General features: G+C 36.7%; 1 protein-coding gene across 1 annotated transcript in view; it reads right to left on the bottom strand.

Moving 5' to 3' along the window:
• The window catches only part of MSH4 (mutS homolog 4), an 85,294-nt gene that overhangs the window by 51,439 nt on the left and 12,425 nt on the right, over positions 1 to 21,430 (bottom strand). Inside the window, exons 3-7 of the mRNA XM_004002088.5 lie at positions 13,853 to 14,013; positions 12,442 to 12,552; positions 9,484 to 9,599; positions 8,396 to 8,569; positions 3,066 to 3,238 (exon numbers count right to left, since the gene is read on the bottom strand). Coding sequence (XP_004002137.2) covers positions 3,066 to 3,238; positions 8,396 to 8,569; positions 9,484 to 9,599; positions 12,442 to 12,552; positions 13,853 to 14,013 — 735 coding nt within the window. The remainder of the gene's footprint in view (positions 1 to 3,065; positions 3,239 to 8,395; positions 8,570 to 9,483; positions 9,600 to 12,441; positions 12,553 to 13,852; positions 14,014 to 21,430) is intronic.

Below are 21,430 nucleotides of genomic sequence, written 5' to 3'. Positions count from 1 at the left end.
AACTAAAAGAAGTTTAATTATACTAGAAGAAGGAAGAATGAAAAGTGACAAGTAACAAGAGGTGCTGTGGGAAATGAGAAAGAAAGCCATACAGAAGAGTTTGGGTTTTATCCTAAAAGCATTAGAAGAGATTGAAAGATTTTATGCAAGTGGGTATGTGGTAGCCCTGCAAAGATTTCCCCATTCTAATCCCTGGAACCTTTGTATATGTTATCTGGTAGCAGGGACTTTGATGATGAGATGAAGTTTAAGCTTCTTGAAATGGAGAGATTATTCTGGATTATTTGTTAGTCCCAAATTAATCAATCACAAGAGTCCTTCTAAGAGAGAGGCAGGAGGATAGGTCAAAAAGAGAAGATATAAGGACAAAAGCAGAAGCCAGAAAATAGAGAAGAAACTGTTCTCCTGGCTTTGAAGACGGAGGAAGAGCCATGAGTTAAGGAATGTAGAAGGCCTCTAGAAACTGCAAAAGGCAAGGGAACAATTTTGTCCCAGAGCCTCCAGAAGAAAAATGAACCCACTAAAACATTGACTTCAGTCCAGTAAAACTGATTTATGACTTTCAGAATTGTAAGATAATCAATTCATGCTGTTTTAAGCCTCAAATTTTGTGGTAATTTGTTATATCAACAGGAAGAAACTAATAAAGAGTAATATGTTCACACTTATATTTTCAAAAGATTACTCAGGCTCCAATATAGAGAAGAGACTATAAAGAACAAGGCTGGAGGACAAGGCCAAATAGAAGGCTGCAGAAATAACTCAGATTATAGATAAATGATACCCTGGGCTGGAGCAGCAGCACTGGGAATAGAAGCTAATACCTATAAGATATATATAGAAAAGAGACTTTATAGAATTTGATGATTAATTTCAGAGAAGGTAAGTGTCAAGAATGACTTTCAGTTGGTCATCTGGTTTGGTTAAGAGCTTGGATGTAGAGCTATTCTTTGAAATCAGAAGGGATTGACTTAGAAGGAAAAATGGCACAATCTGGATACATTAAATCTGAGGTGATTAAGAAAGATCTAATAAGTGTTCAGTAGGCAATAAGATACATGGGGCTGAAGTTCTGTAAATATATCTGGGCATGAAATGTAAATTTGGAAGTTACAGGTATGTGAATGATAATTATAAGACCAAGAAGATGGGTAAATTATATAATAAGAAAATACAGAGTAAAAAGGCAACCTAAGACATAGTTTTGAAGCACCACAGCATTCAGGGAATGAGCAAAAGAAAACGAGCCTAAAAAGAAGACTCAGAATTCTTTTTCTCTTCCATTTGAAAGGAAGGAATCTGGGGTTTTCACTCTGTTACCTGATCAATGACAGAACTTTCTAAAGACATTCCAAGACAGTCTACAGTCCTGCAGTCTATTTGTAAATTATAAAGATAATATTACAAGGGAGATGGACAGTCAGAAACTTTTTAAAGAAGTGAGCGACAAAGCTTTTAAAAAAAGGAAACTCCAAAGAAGTAGGAGGAAAATCAAATCGTATAATCACAGAAGCAAAAGGTAGTAATTTAATAAGGAGAGATTTTGGCAGTACCAGCGAAGTTGGATTTCAAATAGAACTGTGTGTGTGTTAGTCGCTCAGTCATATCTGGCTCTTTGCAACACCATGGATTGTAGCCTGCCAGGTTCCCCCGTCCACAGGATTCTCCAGGCAAGAATACTGGAGTGAGTTGCCATGCCCTTCTCTAGGGGATCTTCCTGACCCAAGGATAGAACCCATGTCTCCCGCATTCCAGGCAGATTCCTTACCATTTGAGCTACCTGGGAAGCCCCAAATAGAACTAATATGTGCCCATTAAATTTAACAACAATGAAAATGTCTTAGGCTTGGTTTTCCACAAAGAGATTCTGAAATGAGGATTTATATGTAAGTAATAGATTAAGAATTTACTTCCATGAGAAACCAATAGAGAAGAGAAGGACAGGAAAGGGGAAAAAAGCCAAGCAAAAGCATAATTTCAGGCAAAATTCTATGGAGGGTAACTTCAGTTCGTGCTGTAGAAGAACTTCTAGACTTTAAGTTACATTCATGGTTATTGCCAAAACAGTGTGAGGCAGTTAGGCTTTCATATTCCCACACTATTCAGTCATTTAAGGGCCCACAAGGCATATTTGACCCTCTCTGCTTAGAGCACAGCCCTCTAATAGCCTGAGGGTAGACCTCTAAAGTGAGTCCAGGTGCCGGCCATTAGAAGCAAAAGCACACAGAACAGGGAAAAGGGGCCCAGAGAAAATTAAGAGAGACCCAAGAGGATATGGATAGAAAACCAACAATGTCTGCTATACTGACCCTGACAAGAGCAGTCTCAGCACAGTAGTGGGCACAGAAAGAAGACTGATTGAAATGGGGTGATGAGGAGAAGACAGTAGGTGCATAAAATTTGTTTTTCAACAGGTGATGAATGGTAGAATAGAGATAAGATGTTGCTATAAACCACAAGGGTGACCAGTTAAAAAAAAAGCCTTTTCACACTTTTTCCAAAGCCTCACAAAATACATAGGAATACATAGAAAAAAATGAATATATTCAGCAACACTGGAAATGCAGTCACAGTCAGTATAATGTCAGAATTTTAAAGAAATTATACTAATTAAAAGATATTTAGAATTGGATTGAAGAAACCTAAAGACTGTAAATGCTTTCTAGATTTTCATGTACTACTTCAGTTTAGACCACCAGAACAACAGTGGGGATATAGAAGACAGATCAAGCGGCTGAAGTCCAGGAACTAGACTCGGATCAGTGCAGATAAACTGCCCTTCCACTTCCAGATTTAAGAAAAAAAAAATCACACTACCATGACAGTGAACAGGTGCCAAGGGCAGTTCTCTTACCTCATGAGTTGGACTGCATTCCCACAAAAGAAATTTGGTAATCCCAAATTCTGGTATCTGAATGTGACATTACTTGGAAACCAGATCTTTGCAGATGTCATCAAATTAAGATAATATTATTAGGATGAGCCTTAATCCAACAGGACTGGTATCATTTTAGGAAGACATGTATTTTTAATAATTTGCGTTTGTAAAAACAGACGATGTTTACCTGACTGAAGTCCAAAAAAGAGTTCCTCATCTTGAAGCAGTTCCTGAACACAATCTAATCTCATGCTAATTGTTTCAACATCAACTAGAGGTTCTAATATATTAGAACGAAGTCTTCTACTTCCTCCAGGAGTCTTAGTATAATTTAGAACACCAAAGAGCGTGTGATTATTCCTTTAAAAGCACAATTAGGAAAATTTCATTAAGTATACAAAGGAGAAACCAATAAAACTGTAATTTAACTTTTTAAAATTTATTTAATTACTTTACAATATTGCGGTTTTTGCCATACATCAACATGGATCAGTCATGGGTGTACATATGTCCCACCATCCTGAACCCCACTGCCACTTCCCTCCCCACCCCACCCCTCTGGGTTGTCCCAGAGCACCAGCTTTGGGTACCCTGCTTCATGCATTGAATTTTCACTGGTCATCTATTTTACATATGGTAATATACATGTTTCAGTGCTATGCTCTCATATTGTCCCACCCTTGCCTTCTCCCACATAGTTTTAAAATAATCCTATAATCTACAATAGTGATTCTCAAACTTTCATATTCATACAAATCACATGAGGATTCTGATTCAGTCTGGGATGAGGCCTGATAATCTACATTTTAAATAAACTCTCAAGTATGCTGTCAGTCAGTGAAGCACACTTTGATTAACAAGGATCTACAGCATCTTCTTGCATCAGTGAATGAGTTCTTTTCATAGACCAGTTACAATACTCAGATTAATATAAAATGTTCTAGTCCATGGCATTCTATCAATAATAACAAGATATCAATAATACATACTTAAGGGAGAAGAGAACTTTGATAAAACATATATTTAACATAATCACTCTGTTCTAATTTATGAAGTTAGAGAATTATAAAAGAGAAAGAAGGAAAAGAATATCAGGTACAGAAACTATTACAAACAGGATTATACAGAAAATGACAAGAAGTATTGCTTTAGTTAGGTTGGTTCAGAAAGACCTGTATTTATATCTGACAGTTGAATTAAGACATCCATACCAAGATGATGATGAGATGGGAATAATTATGACAATGATGGTGAGAATAGCTAACATACTGAACACAAAGTATATGCCAGGCCTTATTCTAAGAAATGTACATATATTATTTAATTCTAATAACCATGGTATGAGCTAGATGCTATTATTAACCATATTTTATAAGGGAAGAAACTGAAACACAAAGAAATTAAGTAATCTGCCTGAGGTTTCCAAATAAGTGAACAGCAATAATAAAAGAGTTACCAGTTTAAAGGGGCAAAACAGAACAGCAATTTAAGCCCAGGTAGTCTTCCCAGTGGGGAAGGAAATGGTAACCCACTCCAATATTCTTGCCAGGAGAATCCCGTGAACAGAAGAGCCTGGCAGGCTACAGTCCATGTGGCCCCAAGAATCAGACACGATTTAGCAACTAAACCACCACCAGTCTTCCTGGCTCTAGAACCAGAAAGATCAAGGTTGGTGGAGCACTGCAAAGTAAGAATTAAGGGAAATGAATAAAGAAGTTGAAAGAAATCAGAACATAGACGTCCTTGTAGGCCTTGGTAAAGAGTCTGAATTACATTCTAAAGGTAAGAGGAGTACTGGAAGACTTTTAAGCATTAAAGTTTCAAGATGTAATTTCTGGTTTAAAAAATCACTTTCTGGCCAATAGGTTGAGAATAGACTAATTGTAGGGAGAGGAAGAAGACAGAGAGACAAGTTAGGGGTATTATACTATATAGTAGTCCAGGCTAAAATGATGGAGGTATGGATTAGAGTTGTGGGGGCTTCCCTGGTGGCTCAGCAGGTAAACAATCCACCTGCAATGTAGGAGACACGGGAGATGCAGCTTCAGTCCCTAGGTTGGGAAGATAACCTGGAGGAGGAAAGGAAACCCCACTCCAATATTCTTGCCTGAAAAATCCCATGAACAGAGGAGCCTGGCAGGCTGCAGTCCAAAGGGTCACAAAGAGTCAGACACAACTGAGCAACTGAGCAGTAAAAGTATGGTGTTAAGTTTGTAGACTTGGAAATGATAAGACCCAGAATATGAACGTACTCTAAAGGCTGAGTCAAGAGTATTTACTGACATATTGAATTGGGGTTAAGAGAAGAAAGGAAATAAAAATGATTTAAGCTATCAGACTATCAAATTTTTGGTATATCAACTTAAACATATTTTTAAGAAATTACTCAAATCAAGCCCTGGCTGGGAGTCGGGAGAAGGTTACCATAGGTAAGTCACAGGTACAATTTTGAGGAACAAATTCCTGTTCTTTCACAGGAACAAAAGAAGTAGGGAGCACACCTAAACCTGCCATTTGCTATAGAAATCAATGATGGAAACTATACTGAACAAGTGACAAGTCCATAGAAGCATTAGAGCTATTCAGATAGTTCAGTAGGTAGCATGCTCATCTTTCAACCTAATATTCTTTGGTTTAAGTCAGGCAAAAGACCTCAATTTCTCCTCTCAACTACAATATGAACTCTTGGAGGTCAAATATCCTATCATTAAATATATAGCAGAAACTCAAGCAATGTTTGATGATGACAATAGTCAAACAATGATTAACTATGAAATGTGACAAAGTAAAACTGAGTATAAAACCCTTTGTAATAATCACCAGCCTTAGTTATTGACTGTCTATGTTACCCTATGTTATTTTAACTTAGAAAGTAAACAACAGAGTAGTTTATCCATATATTATTTTATCTTTCTCCAGGCAACAGAAAAAATATTACTTATTCATTAAGCTGGAAAGCAATAACTACTATTAATTACATTCTCCTTTAAAAAGTTATAATTTTAGATCACCATTATCCAGTGAAACTGCAAAGGTGCAGAGGTCACTACACAGATGGATGACAAAAAGTAGTATAGACAGTAATATTCCTACTTTACTAAAAGTAGTACCAACAGTACCTAGATAGATCTAAACTGTTCTTGATGACTAAAGTAAATAATAAACAAAATTAGATATGTCTGGAGATTTCATACAGTGGAAAGTAAAGTAAAGATAAGAACGCACAAAGCAACAGAAATATTTAAACACTGCAGCTCTGAAACTGGCACAAGCACCTTAAGGCTTCAATTGTCTAAAGCACTCTTTATTCTATTCAATATTCTTAATACTAAAATTTGTATTTAAGTTTATACCTTTCATTGATATCTGAGGTTATCGATATATTAATTACTGAAAGCTGAGATTTTACTCCAAGCTTACTTACTCCCAACCTGCACTTTACCAAACTAAATAGCTTAAGTTTCCTTGCACATACCATATTACTATATTGAAAATCATGCTTTCAAAACCTTTTTATTCACTGTCTTACTACTTTTTTTACTCTTTAATCTGGATAACTTCTATTTATATTTCAAAACTCATGTTAGGGCTAAAAAAAAAAAATGTCAAGGTATTATCCCCTCTAGAAAACCATTTCTATAATAATTCTTTTACTCCTTAACTAAGCCAAATTAACGTTCTCTCTCTGCTATGATCTAAACATTTTTTATGCAAATTTTCATCACCATACAGTTGACCCTTTCTATAGGCAGTTGACTCCAAGACCTCTAATGGATACCAGAATCCGTGGATACTTAAGTCCTTTATATAAAATGGCCTACTACAGTGGGCCCTCCATATCCACAAGTTCCATATCTCTGAATTCAACCAACTGTGGGTCCCTCGGCTACAGAAGGCCTGATGTACTTAGTACATGTTAATGACCTATGATACTACAGTCTCCTCCTCCAGACTATAATTCCTCAAGGAGATAAACCATGACTCACTAATTCTTTGTACCAAACTGAACCCATATTAAACGATGTAGTTTATCTCTACTATAAACACTACCACAGGTTGATTACATTCTCTTCTAATGACATTTTTATTCTAGGTTAGGTACCTCAACCATCACGAACTCATAAATACTTCATGTTTACAGTGTGTATGTGCATGTGCATGGACAACACACACATATGCACAAACACATGAGCAATCTCCCATTCTCCCTTTCATTCATGTTTACCATCAATATTCATCTAACTGAAGCTAATAATAAACCAATAAAACCACAATCTAGTCATACACAAAGACCATTTTTATCATTTTCAACTACTTCACCTTCTCAAATGATTATGTAGCCCCTTGAATTTCCTGTATTTAATGCTGCGATTCATGGGGTTGCAAAGAGTCGGACACGACTGAGCAACTGAACTGAACTGAATGCTTTTACAACTGGTTATTTCAGCATTGCAGTATTCTGCACACAATAACTTCTTTTTTGTTATGGGAAAAACATACAAAACACAAATTTTACCATTTTAACCATATTACGCTCACTTTTCAGTGCCACTAGGTATACTTGCAATAATGTGCAACCATTACCACCATTCCTTTCCAGAGCTTTCTCACCATCCCAAACATAAACTCTGAATCCTTAAATAACTCTCTCATTCCCCAGTTCCCCCAGCCCTTGATAACCTGTCTACTTTCTGTTGCCATAAATTTGCCAATTCTAGGTACTTCACCTTTTGAGTCTAGCGTATTTCACTTAACACAATGTTTTCAAGGTTCATACATCCTGAGGCAGAATTTAATTCCTTTTTAAAGCTGAATGATATTCCATTATATGTATACATCTTATTTGTATACACTTTATTAGTCACTGGTTGATGGACATTTGGTTTGTTTCCACATTTTGGCTACTGTGAATAATGCTGCTATGAACACTTGTGTTCAAGTATCTGTTTGAATCTCCACTCTCAGTTCTTTTGGGTATATACCAAGAAGCAGAATTTCTGGATCATATGGTAATGCCAAATTTAGCTTTTTGAGGAACCACCACATTGTTTCTCAAAGTGACTGCACCATTTTATATGCCTACCATAAATGGATTAGGATTCTAATTTCTCCATCCTTCCCAATTCTTTTCTTCCATTTATTTAATAATAACTATACTAACAGTATGAAGTGATAACTGTGTTTTTGATATGTATTTCCCTAACAACTAGTGATGTTGAGCTCTTGCTTATTATATCTCTGTATATCTTCTTTGGAGAAATGTCTGTTCAAGTCTTCTGCTTAATTTTGAAATGACTGTCAGCTTGTTTTTTTCTTATTTAGTAAAAATATCTTTTTAAAACTTGATTTTGGTGAAAACATTTGAGCAGTTCAGCAACAATGGTATAAATATTAAAAATGTTTATTTTCAATATTTCTCCACCAAACAACTTTAAAAAATATAAAGTAACTATTCATAGAAAAATATGACAATAAAATATACTGATATATTTCCTAATAAAAAATGGATAATCTTACCTAGAATCTTGATTATTAATTAGTAATTCAAGGTTTTGGGCTGATGATGAATCTATCATGGCTGTCTGTTCACTACCCTGGAAACAAATCTTTAGCGATTTTGGTGCATAAACTGAATTTTGAATAAATTCAACATATTTTAATAAAGCTGCAACAGCTGCAAGGCAGTAATATCTGTAAGGTAACCGATGATACATCACTATAAATCTCTGCAATAAAAGTACTGCTATAAAGGAAAACATTTATTTTACTTTTAATAGCAAAATTATAAATATTTGCATAGCATTGCCTAAATTCAAAGGGAAAAAGCACTCCAAGTGTTCCTCACTTTTGATGACTAGTTAAATTACCTCTAAAGCATAAAAGTTGATTAAAAACAGACAATTTTCTGAAGTCTGAGACTTAAAGAATAAAGTTATAAAGAATAAAAACTGGATTGCCAGTAAGTCACGTTAGAATTCAACATTCAATGGTGCCATTCTAAGTACATATTCAAATAATATTGAGAAAGTCTGAGGGTTTAAAAGATACAGTCAGGAGACCATAATGTATAGGAATGTACCTCATTCTTATAAACATCCTATAATGTATAGGATCTTGGTGAGAAAAGTCATCATGATTAACTTAGTGAACAGATAATCCTACCTGGCTCAAAGAAAGTGTCTGTTTAGCAAGTTCTAAAAAATATCTATTCCAAAAGTATCATTTCCTGTCTCATTTCGAAGGGGTAAAGGTGTGAAATAACAGGAACACAGCTTTACCTGTGTTTCACTTCTGTGCCCTCACATTTCTAGTAGCTCTGGCTACTTAAGCTTTTCATCTCAAAGTAAAGTGAGCAGCAATGATTAGGGCAATAGATTATGACTAATTTGGAGAAATTCTATATAAATTAAGTCAGCAAGATATGCCCTGTGTATAACTTTCAGTTAATTACATTACTATTCAGTAATTACTGAGTATGTTTTATGAAACTGTTCTTGGCATTTTTCTCAGTGGTAGGTATATAGCAAAGAACAAAACAGACAAAAGACCTTTCCCTCCTGGAATACACACTAGGGACTTTCTACTTCCCCCAAATCTTAACTTACTTGGACTGAACCTCCATTAGGACAGTGTTGAATTCTGCTATGCATAACTGTTCAATGTATTCTAGTCCTTTTGTTTCATTGAAGTATTTCCTTTGGATAGTAGTGAAATTAACATTCTGAAAAGAATTTTTAATTTCAAAATAAATTTTAAGTTCCATGCACTTGCCCAAAACTGCTTTCTTAAACACATGCTCATACATGGGTAGGTAGCTTAAAATATTGTGCAAAACTTATTTTTCATTATTTATTATTTTCTAGAGTTAAATAAGTTTTTCTAGTTATTTGCTAAGTGAATTTGGGTAGTCTGTAGCTCTTATTAATCTATACTCACATGAAATTTAAGTACAATAATAAAAAAATGAGTCTCTGACTTCTACTAACTTTATTCTACAGCAACAACAAAGGTTTTACATTCAGCATCATATTGGGCTTCCCTGGTGGCTCAGCTGGTAAAGAATCCACCTGCAGTATAGGAAACCTGGGTTCGATCCCTGGGCTGGGAAGATCCCCTGGAGAAGGGAAAGGCTACCCATTCCAGTATCCTGGCCTGGAGAATTCCATGGACTATATAAACCATGGGGTCACAAAAAGTCAGACATGACTGAGAGACTTTCACTTTCAATATATTATCATAATTGAGAGAGGGTAAATATTATAATATACTAGTTGGGAAAGCAAAAAATACCAATTCCAGATATCAAATCTATGAAATATTATCTACATGAGGTGAATTTAATTTATAGAATAAAGAAAAGGAGATAATGGAACTTTTTTAAAAAGAGCAAAATTTAAAAAAGCATGCAGTCACAAAATAAAAGGTCTGCTTATTTGGAATAAAAGTATTAGGTTAAAAAGGCAGTATATTAGCAATGGACTCTGAAAGAGTTGTAAGACTGAAAAAATAAAGTCACAAGCAGGTATGGAATTTGATAGGTCTCAAGACTATTTGAACAGTTATCTCATTTAATCTTCCCAATATAACTCTATGACATAAGTCATATTTATCTACAATTTTTCTCTAAGTTAAATTCTGAGAAGCCAAGTAACTTTTCTAATATCAAAGAATTGACAATATGCCAGAGCTCAGACTTGAATTTAGATTTCTTTGACTACAAAGTCCATGTTTCTTCCATTTCATACTGCTTATTTAATTGAGGTCCTTTTATGATAAGTATGATAACAATGTTAACAACAATAATAACATTGTTTTTTTTCCCCTCTGCTTATGATTCTTTCATACAAAATATTGAGGTAGCCAAAAAGTTCATTTTTCATGTTATAGAAAAACCTGACCAAACATTGACCATACTGGCCAACTCAGTATTTCTATAGGACTTCCCAGGTGGTTCAGCGGTAAAGAATCTGTCTGTCAATGCATGACATGCAAGAGACACATGTTCAACCCCTGGTTCAGGAAGATACCCTGGAGAAGAAATAGGCAACACACTCCAGTATTCTTGCCTGGGAAATCCCATAGACAGAGAGGCCTGGCAGGCAACGGTCACAGGCTCGCAAAGAACTCGACAAGACTTAGTGACTAAGCACGCATGCAATACTTCTATGGCTCTCTCACTCTCAAAGTCCTTTCAAGACTTTACCCAAATGAAACCTCACCAATGAGACCATTTCTGATTACCCGATATAAAATACCAGTTCTCTAGGAGATAGATACTATTATTGTCCTTATTTTACTGACAAATAAAAACTGAAGTTTAAAGAGGTTGGATGGCATCACCAACTCAATGGACATAGGTTTGGGTGAACTCTGGGAGTTGGTGATGGACAGGGAGGCCTGGCATGCTGCGGTTCATGGGGTCACAAAGAGTCAGACCGACTGAGCAACTGAACTGAACTGAACTGAAAAAGACTGAGTAACTTAACTTGCACACAGTCATTTAGAATCAGAATTTGAAACCACAACTGTCTGGCTCATCTGTCCTTAAGCACTAGGCTATATCGCCTTACATCTCAAGGGTAGTAGATATATGTTGTTTTCACCTTCAGAGAATTCATCTATCCCACATTCTATGTTGCTCTATCCATTTAGGGCTGTCAATTACAGTACTCTGTGCCCCAAAGCAAAAAGTCAATGACCAGGGATTAATCAATCATAGTGCTTCTATCCCCAGAAACAGAGATTAATATAACATGTGGGAGCATGAGCAAAACAGTAACAGTTCAGGGTCCTTCTCTCGAATTCATATATGGACACTGGCTGCTAAGTCGCTTCAGTCACATCCGACTCTGTGCGACCCCAGAGATGACAGCCCATCAGGCTCCCCCGTCCCTGGGATCCTCCAGGCAAGAACACTGGAGTGGGTTGCCATTTCCTTCTCCAATACATGAAAGTGAAAAGTGAAAGTGAAGTCGCTCAGTCATGTCCGACTCCTAGCAACCCCATGGACTGCAACCTACCAGGCTGCTCCATCCATGGGATTTTCCAGGCAAGAGTACTGGAGTGCGGTGCCATTACCTTCAGGAAGAAGTTACTTTTCTGCCTCCTGTATACTCTGGAAAACCCCCTTATTACCTAAAACATTTTTCTTTTTCAAAGTATATCAAAAGTACCAAAGTAAATAAGTGAATTCTTCATCATCTTTATTACATGTATTCAGTTCAGTCACTCAGTTGTGTCTGATTCCTTGTGACCCCATTGACTGCAGCACACCAGGTGTCCCTGTCCATCACCAACTCCCAGAGCTTGCTCAAACTCATGTCCATCGAATAGGTGATGCCATCCAACCATCTTATCCTCTGTTGTCCCCTTCTCCTGCCTTCAATCTTTCCCACTACTAATTATATGTATTAGTAGTCCCTCAGCTTAGAACTTGTACTTAGTGAGTACTTTATGGTAAATATAAAGTTACTCAAATTATTGTTCTTTAATATATTAGAAAATGGATTTTTAAAAATACAAAGATCTTGAATGTTACTATTGAGAATAAAAAAACCACTTACCTTGAAATTTTCTGTGATAAGAGTAAACAACTTGGTTGAATTCCCCACAACACAAGCAGTATTTGACATTATTATTTCCAAAGGTGATAAAATTTTAAGTTTAGTGATCACCTAAAATTGTTTGAATAAATAATCTCTTAAATGTAGGCTTAGGAGTCTCTAAAACCAAAAATGTTTCATATTTTCCTGAGAGATAAGTGCTTATAATTAATTCAGAGATACACAAAATTACAACTGTCCTAATTATATATTTTAGTTAAATATATTTCTAATGATGCTATGTTAAACATACATTCTATAAAATTATAAATATATTATCATAAACATAGGCTGTATTTTACTCATAATAGTTTATATCAGCTGTAAGCCCCCAAATAATTTGAACTTATCAAGTAGGCATTCCTTAAAAACAATTTTTTTAAATAAAATCATCTACTCGGTATTTTATTCATCTCCATGAAAAACATAAACATTCAATAGCTATCTATGTTGACTCAATCAGTATGGCCACACTGGTATAGCTTAGAAGCTGAAAAGTACAGAAACACAGATGAGAAACATCCGTTTTATGACTGATGCTTTTCACAGTGTAAGGTAAATTCGAACTATCCTAGACACAAAAATTCTTAATATGTCAAACATTCCAGTTTTAAAAAAACCTTTTATCCTATCGTTTTTAAATTGCAAAGAAATGTGAAATACCCAGATACATAGTACTAATATCATTTAGGTTGTTAAGTATATTTAAAAATTAATTATTAGGTAGAGAGAAGAAATCTACATACTAGGGAACCAAAAAGGGGAATAAGAGAAAGAAATAAAGAATAATAAAACATTAAAAATAACATAGTATTTAATATTTTTTCATAATAGAATTCAAGTCAAATAACTTTTTAGAATATAGAGATTAGGAATAGACTTCCCATACCTGACAAGTCACACAAATTCCCATGACAACAGACCAGTGGACCAAATTAATGATGAGTGATAGAAAGTGAAGGCAAGAAGTTGAGGGACTAAATTAAAACTGATCTAAAACACTAGTCTCCCTTATTTCTATAATATAAAATTAAAATACATTTCAGTGGAAACAACCCTTTGGAGATAGCATTATGACACATGCTATTTTTGGAATAAGTCCAGGAATTACTAGAAGATATTAATTTTAGAAACAGTAATAGTAATTTGGAATATTCAAATAACAGAAAAACATGTTATTTCAGAACAAAATAATATTTAAAAATTAAAATCAGATGTAAAAAATGTTTCTTTTAATTCAGAGTAACCTAGATTGGTGCAATAATGAATAACCATTATTCTAACAAAAAGTAAACTAATTAGGGAAGCACTGACTTGAAAAGCTTCAAAGTACCCTCTAGATGAACCATTTTCTAGGAGTATAAATACTTACCTTTGCATATGTTGTATTGTCCGCAAACTGAGATAACACAATTTGTGGGCTTTTTAAATCAATACTTGCCATTCCTATTTCACCTCTGGCAAGTCCTCTCCCTTCTACAACAGCTACAATAACTGAAGGAGAGTGTGCAGAAACTGCAGATGAGGATGTAGCTGTCAAAATTGTTGAAAGAAAATATATAAACATAATATTTTGTAGTTCTTTCTCATAAGATCTCAAAGCACCAAATCAATGGCAGAGTTTTAATACCAAAAAAAAATCTTATTTTCCTCATCAAAATAAAATCTTTCCATATCCAGACCAAATAAAAATGTTAATTCTCTATTTTGCCAAAACTTAACTTCACATTTAGAAATAATAAATTACATATTGTCTTATTTTGCATTTTACTGGAATGAAATCATAAAGAAACACTAAATTTGGATAAGAAAACATAATCTTATTTTGTCATTTAAAAGCTATATGAATTTGAGCAAATTATTTCATAATAAGTAATCAAAAATCACAAAATACAATGTAACAACTGCCCTATCTGACTGAAGAGGTAGCTGAAAGGATCAAATGGGATAATATACACAAATGCATTTTATATAGTATAAATCATACAGCTATAAACTGTAGTAACTAGATATCTGTATAAGGTTGGATATTTTATTAATGTGCCAAGAATGTTCAAAGTTCTTTATTGAATTAACTTTGTCACCATGATTCTATCAATTGTTGCTGTTCATTCGCTAAGTCATCTCCAACTCCTTGCAACCCCATGAACTGTGGCACACAGACTTCCCTATCCTTCACTATCTCCTGGAGTTTCCTCAAACTCATGTCCATTGAGTCAGTGATGCCATCCAACCATCTCATGTTCTGTTGCTCCCTTCTCCTCTTGCCCTCAATCTTTCCTACCATCAATCTTTTCCAGTGAGTTGGGTTCTTCACATCAGGAGGCCAAAGTACTGGAGCTTCAGCTTTGTTATCAGTACTTCCAGTTAATACTCAAGGTTGATTTCCTTTAGGTTGGACTGGATCTCCTTGCAGTCCAAGGGATTCTCAAGAGTCTTCTCCAGGACAATTTCAAAGCATCAGTTCTTTGGCACTCACCCTTCCTTATGGTCTAATTCTCAAATCCATACATGACTACTGGAAAAACCACAGCTCTGACTGTATGGACCTTTGTTGGCAAAGTAATGTCTCTGCTTTCTAATTTGTTGTCTAGGTTTGTCATAGCTTTTCTTCCAAGGAGCAAGGGTCTTTTAATTTTGTGGCTGCAGTCACCATCCACAGTGATTTTGGAGCCCAAGAAAATAAAGTTTGTCACTGTTTCTACCTTTTCCCCATCTACTTGCCATGAAGTGATGGGACTGGATGCCATGATCTTAGTTTTTTAAATGTTGAGTCTTTAAGCCAGCTTTTCTCACTCTCCTCTTTCACACTTATCTAGAGGCTCTTTACTTCCTCTTCACTTTCAACCATTAGAGTGGTATCATCTGCATATCTAAGATTATTGATATTTCTCCTGGCCATCTTGATTCCAGCTTGTGATTCATCCAGCCTGGCATTTCACATGATGTACTCAGATAGAAGTTAAGTAAGCAGGGTGACAATATACAGCCTTGACATACTCCTTTCCCAATTTTGAACCAGTGTTCAGTTCTAACTGTTGCTTCGTGACCTACATATAGATTTCTCAGCAGGCAAGTCATATGGTCTGTTATTTCCATCTCTTTAAGGATTTTCCACAGTTTCTTGTGATCTACACAGTCAAAGGCTTTCATGTAGTCAATAAAGCAGAAGTAGATTTTTCTGGAATTCCCTTCTTTTTTCTATGATCCAACAGATATTGGCAATTTGATCTCTGGCTCCTTTGCCTTTTTAAATCCAGCATATACATCTGAAAGTTCTTGGTTCACTGCTGAAGCCTAGCTTGAAGGATTTTGAGCATTATCTTGCTAGCATGTGAAATGAGTGCAACCTAACGATAATTTGAACATTGTTTGGCATTGCCCTTCTTTGGCACTGGAATGAAAACTGACATCATCCAGTCCTGTGGCTACTGCTGAGTTTTCTAAATTTGTTGAAATACTGAGTGCAGCACTTTCACAGAATCATTTTTTAGGATTTGAAATAGCTCAGCTGGAATTCCATCACCTCCACTAACTTTGTTTATGTAGTGCCTCCTATGACCCATGGCTTCCCACTCCAGGATGTCTGGCTCCAGGTGAGTGACCACATCATCGAGGTTATCCGGGTGATTAAGACCTTTTTTGTATTTGATTCTATCAGTAGACATCATTAATTTCTCCATTTACTTCTAAGGAGATTGAACCTTGAATAGAACTGGTAGAATTTGTACACAGGTGGTCTGAATCCCAGACGTGGCACTCTTAACAACTATATGTATTACTGATTTTGAAATTTATGCCTCACAGACCATAAATATTCAGATAAGTAGTTTAACCTTTTAAAATACCAAACGTTTTAAACAAAGTTGTTATAAGAATTCAATGTAATTCAGAACAGCTTTATAAAGCATATGAAATTATAAGGCATCCTGAAAGATGATGCTGTGAGAGTGCTGCACTCAATATGCCAGCAAATTGGGAAAACTCAGCAGTGGCCACAGGACTGTAAAAGGTCAGTTTTCATTCCAATCCCAAAGAAAGGCAATGCCAAAGAATGCTCAAACTACTGCACAATTGCACTCATCTCACACGCTAGTAAATTAATGCTCAAAATTCTCCAAACCAGGCTTCAACAATACGTGAACCGTGAACTTTCAGATGTTCAAGCTGGTTTTAGAAAAGGCAGAGGAACCAGAGATCAAATTGCCAGCATTTGCTGGATCACCAAAAAAGCAAGAGAGTTCCAGAAAAACATCTATTTCTGCTGTATTGACTATGCCAAAGCCTTTGACTGTATGGATCACTATAAACTGTGCAAAATTCTGGAAGAGATGGGAATACCAGACCACCTAACCTGCCTCTTGAGAAACCTGTATGCAGGTCAGGAAGCAACAGTTAGAACTGGACATGGAACAACAGACTGGTTCCAAATAGGAAAAGGAGTATGTCAAAGCTGTATATTGTCACCCTCCTTATTTAACTTCTATGCAGAGCACATCATGAAACAAACTGGGCTGGAAGAAGCACAAGCTGGAATCAAGATTGCGGGGAGAAATATCAATCACCTCAGATATGCAGATGACACCACCCTTATGGCAGAAAGTGAAGAGGAACTAAAAAGCCTCTTGATGAAAGTGAAAGTGGAGAGTGAAAAAGTTGGCCTAAAGCTCAACATTCAGAAAACGAAGATTATGACATCTGGTCCCATCACTTCATGGGAAACAGATGGGGAAACACTGGAAACAGTGTCAGACTTTATTTTTGGGGGCTCCAAAATCACTGCAGATGGTGACTGAAGCCATGAAATTAAAAGACGCTTACTCTTTGGAAGGAAAGTTATGACCAACCTAGATAGCATATTGAAAAGCAGAGATATTACCTTGCCAACAAAGGTCCATTTAGTCAAAGCTATGGTTTTTCCAATGGTCATGTATGGATGTGAAAGTTGGACTGTGAAGAAAGCTGAGTGCTGAAGAATTGATGCTTTTGAACTGTGGTGTTGGAGAAGACTCTTACGAGTTCCTTGGACTGCAAGGAGTTCCAACCAGTCTATCCTAAAGGAGACCAGTCCTGGGTGTTCCTTGGAAGGACTGATGCTGAAGCTGAAACTCCAATACTTTAGCTACCTCATGAGAAGAGTTGACTCACTGGAAAAGACCCTGATGATGGGAGGGAGTGAAGGCAGGAGGAGAAGGGGACGACAGAGGATGAGATGGCTGGATGGCATCACTGACTTGATGGGCATGAGTCTGAGTGAACTCCAAGAGTTGGTGATGGACAGGGAGGCCTGGCATGCTGCGATCCATGAGGTTGCAAAGAGTCAGACATGACTGAGTGACTGAACTGAACTGAACATATCTAAGGTTTTTTTTCAAAGAAGCAAAATTGTATTTTATTCCCTTTAAACCTTTCAATATAATTTTTCCCCTCCTTTCCCTCCTTAATCTAGAATCCTTTTTCCTTTTCTATTCTTCTGTTGTAACACTTACAAAATTATTTACACATTTATGCTATCTTAGTCAGTAGTCGACTTAAGAGTTCATTTAAAAATCTATGTGTCTAAATCTCAGAACCTTTTTTGCCATGAAGGCTTTGTTATTCTTGGTGATTGAGTTTATGTTAGATCTACAGAAGTCAGTTTAAGTTCTGCAATCAAATACGATCTTTTCATTTTTAATTGGAAACTATATATCAAGTTTCAGTACTTGGAAATTCAGTACACTCAGAAGACATCCCCCTTAAACTTTCAAAAAAAAAAAAACATTTTCATTGTTATCTCTCTGATATAAGTAATATTAAAATGAGCATCATAGTGCATAAAGCTTTTTTCTGGGTCTCATATTACTTCCCTAAATTGGCTCCTTAGAAGTCAAATTACTTCTGGATGGAACAAAGGAAAACTTTTAAAGGATGCCAAATTTCTTTTCATAATTGTGCCCACTTTTAATTCTATCAACTGTATATAAGAAAAACCAATCTTACTGAATCCTTACCATTACTAATCCCTGCAATGTATTGTTATTTTTGTTATTATTATTATCACCTGCTTTAATGAACTGAGGCTTAAATATTTATTTTTTAAATATTTATTTTTTAAAATTACTATCAAAATTGAATATCACTTAAAAATCCATTTGTTTTCTGTATTTTGAAATGCCTCTGCCAGTGTCATCATCTGTGAACTCACAGAATGCCTTATCTACCATCAAGGCATTTCGTGCAGTATTGCATCTGATCAAGGAACTCACTTCATAGCAAAAGAAAAAATGTATCAACAGGCTACAGCCCACTGAATCAACTGTGTATACCACATAACCCATCACCCAGACATGCCTGGCTTAATCTAAAGGCAGAATAATTTACTGAGGACTCAATGCCAATTAGGAGGCAACACCCTGAAAAATGGGATTCTCTCTTACAGGATGCAGTTTATACTTGGAATCATAGATGCTATATTCCTCATAATTAGAATACACAGGTCCAAGAATCAATGTGAGAATGTAGGGATGGCTACTCTCTCTATTATGCCCCCCAACGCACCCAAAGAATTCTGTATCCCATTCTGGCAATGTTGAGCTCTGTTGGTTTGGAGATCTTAGTCTCAATATGGTTATTGGCTCCAACAGGTAACTTAACAATGATTATACTGAATTGGAAGATGAAATTGCCACCTGTCCATTTTAGGCTCCTTATTTATGCTACTGAAACAATAAGAAAAAAAGGGAGTTATCTATGAATGATGTGGTCAGTCCTAATTGCCAAGGGGATATTATGCCGCTATACGCAAAGAAGGCAAAGTGGACTCTGAATGGAACCCCAGGGATTTGCTAAGGCACCCCTTGAAAGTGAAAGTGAAGTCACTCAGTCATGTCTGACTCTTTGTGACCCCATAGACTGTTAGCCTACCAGGCTCCTCCATCCATGGGATTTTCCAGGCAAGAGTACTGGATTGGGTTGTTATTTCCTTCTCCAGGGGATCTTCTCGACCCAGGGATTGAACCTGGGTCTCCTGCATTGTAGGCAGACACCCTACCATCTGAGCCACCAGGGAAGTCTTCATATTTCCAACAGTAAAGGTGAATGGAAAACTACAGCAAGCAAAAATGGCAGAATGACTAAGGACTCAGACCCTTCAGGAATGAAGGTCTGGGTCATTCCACCCTTACTGCTGCAAGTTAGGGAAATTCAGAATGGGTAGTGAAAGAAGAAAACCAAATATATCAACTATAACATCATGACCAATTACAGAAACAAGAACTGCAGTGGCTTTGGATATTCTCTCTCTGCTTTGTTATATGCATGTTTATTTGTACAAACTAACCATTTTTTCCCTCCCTTTTCATTTTTAAAAAGTTTATTCACAACTTAATGGAGGTTTAGTCTTTAAGTAACAGAATATTCTGTGGGACCATGACTGAATTTGAGATAATTAATATGCAATGACTGTCGGGACTATGAATTTTCTCATTTTGGAAAAGAGTGAGAACTCTCTCATTTGTAAATACAGATGTACACATCCTGTTAGGTAGAAACATAAAGTCATTTTGTTGTTGTCAAAAAAATCCAGATGTGTGTAGAATGACATATACAGAAGCTCTATACCCAAAAGAGTTATGGCAGCTATCAATTTATTATCACTCAGCTCCAAATTCACACTTCAATATAAGTTCTGCAATAATGGACAGAACCGCTCTAAGTATTTCTCCTTAAAGTGTGCATTATGTTAAGTTTTCTCAATTGAGGGAACTGGAAGGACCTTGCAGGATGACAGGCTCTCCTGCAGTTTCCGCTACACTATGGTGGGTCAGCAGTGTAGATATGAGGACATCTGGTGGTGATGCGCCCAGTTACACATTCAGAATGTGCTGTACTCTGATGATCACACAGCTACAGCGTGGCATAGTAACTACCTTCCCTCAGCCCTCTGAATACACATATCCTGCATTCCAGGCCTCCTGCCCATACTAATTCCCTTGGCTCTTTCATTCTTTCCTCAAGTCTGCCTCCCACAGTCCTCTTGATGTCAACCTTCCCAACAAGGAGACTGTGTACTCCAGGTCTCCAACCCACACCAGAGCCCACTCTCATTACAGCTGCTGCTGCTGCTAAGTTGCTTCAGTCGTGTCTAACTCTGTGCAACCTCATAGACGGCAGCCCACCAGGCTCCTCCGTCCCTGCGATTCTCCGGACAAGAACACTGGAGTGGGTTGCCATTTCCTTCTCCAGTGCATGAGAGTGAAAAGTAAAAAGTGCATTACACAGCTAGCCACCAGCTATAGTTCACCCCCACCCCACCTGCCTCCTGTTCGCCCTGGACAGCAGACCAGCTCTGACCTGGCAAATCTGCAGGCACTACTGAAACTGCCATTCAGTATTCACATTCTCCAAAGAGACCTGCACTCCAACCTTGGAAATGGGACCCAGATGAGGGCCACTTCCAAGTGTGACCTCTTAGGAGCCCTCTCAGCCCTAGGGTATCTCACAGAGTTTTCTTATATCCTATAGTTATTCTTCCATCACAGTTTAATAATTCTTTATATTAAATTTTTCTTGTTTAAGTCATTGTATAGTTTTACTTCAGATTGGATTTTAACTGCCACAGTCTCTGTCTTCATAGAGTTTATAGTCCAGCAAAGAAGATACATATTTTAAGAAAAATAATCAACCTCATTTATAACGAGGAAAATGCTAATTCAGACTACACTTAGGTGAAAGTAAAAGCTGCTCAGTCGTGTCTGACTCTTTGTGACCCAATAGACTATACAGTTCATGGAATTCTCCAGGCCAGAATACTGGAGTGGGTAGCCTTTCCCTTCTCCAGGGAGTCTTCTCAACCTAGGGGATCAAATCCAGCTCTCCCACATTGCAGGCAGATTCTTTACCAGCTGAGCCACAAGGGAAGCCCAAGACTACTGGAGTGGGTAGCCCATCCCTTCCCCCAGGGGATCTT

This window comes from Ovis aries, chromosome 1 (genome assembly GCF_016772045.2).
Source record: "Ovis aries strain OAR_USU_Benz2616 breed Rambouillet chromosome 1, ARS-UI_Ramb_v3.0, whole genome shotgun sequence".
Taxonomy (NCBI): domain Eukaryota; kingdom Metazoa; phylum Chordata; class Mammalia; order Artiodactyla; family Bovidae; genus Ovis; species Ovis aries.
This window is presented reverse-complemented; position numbering and strand designations above follow the sequence as displayed.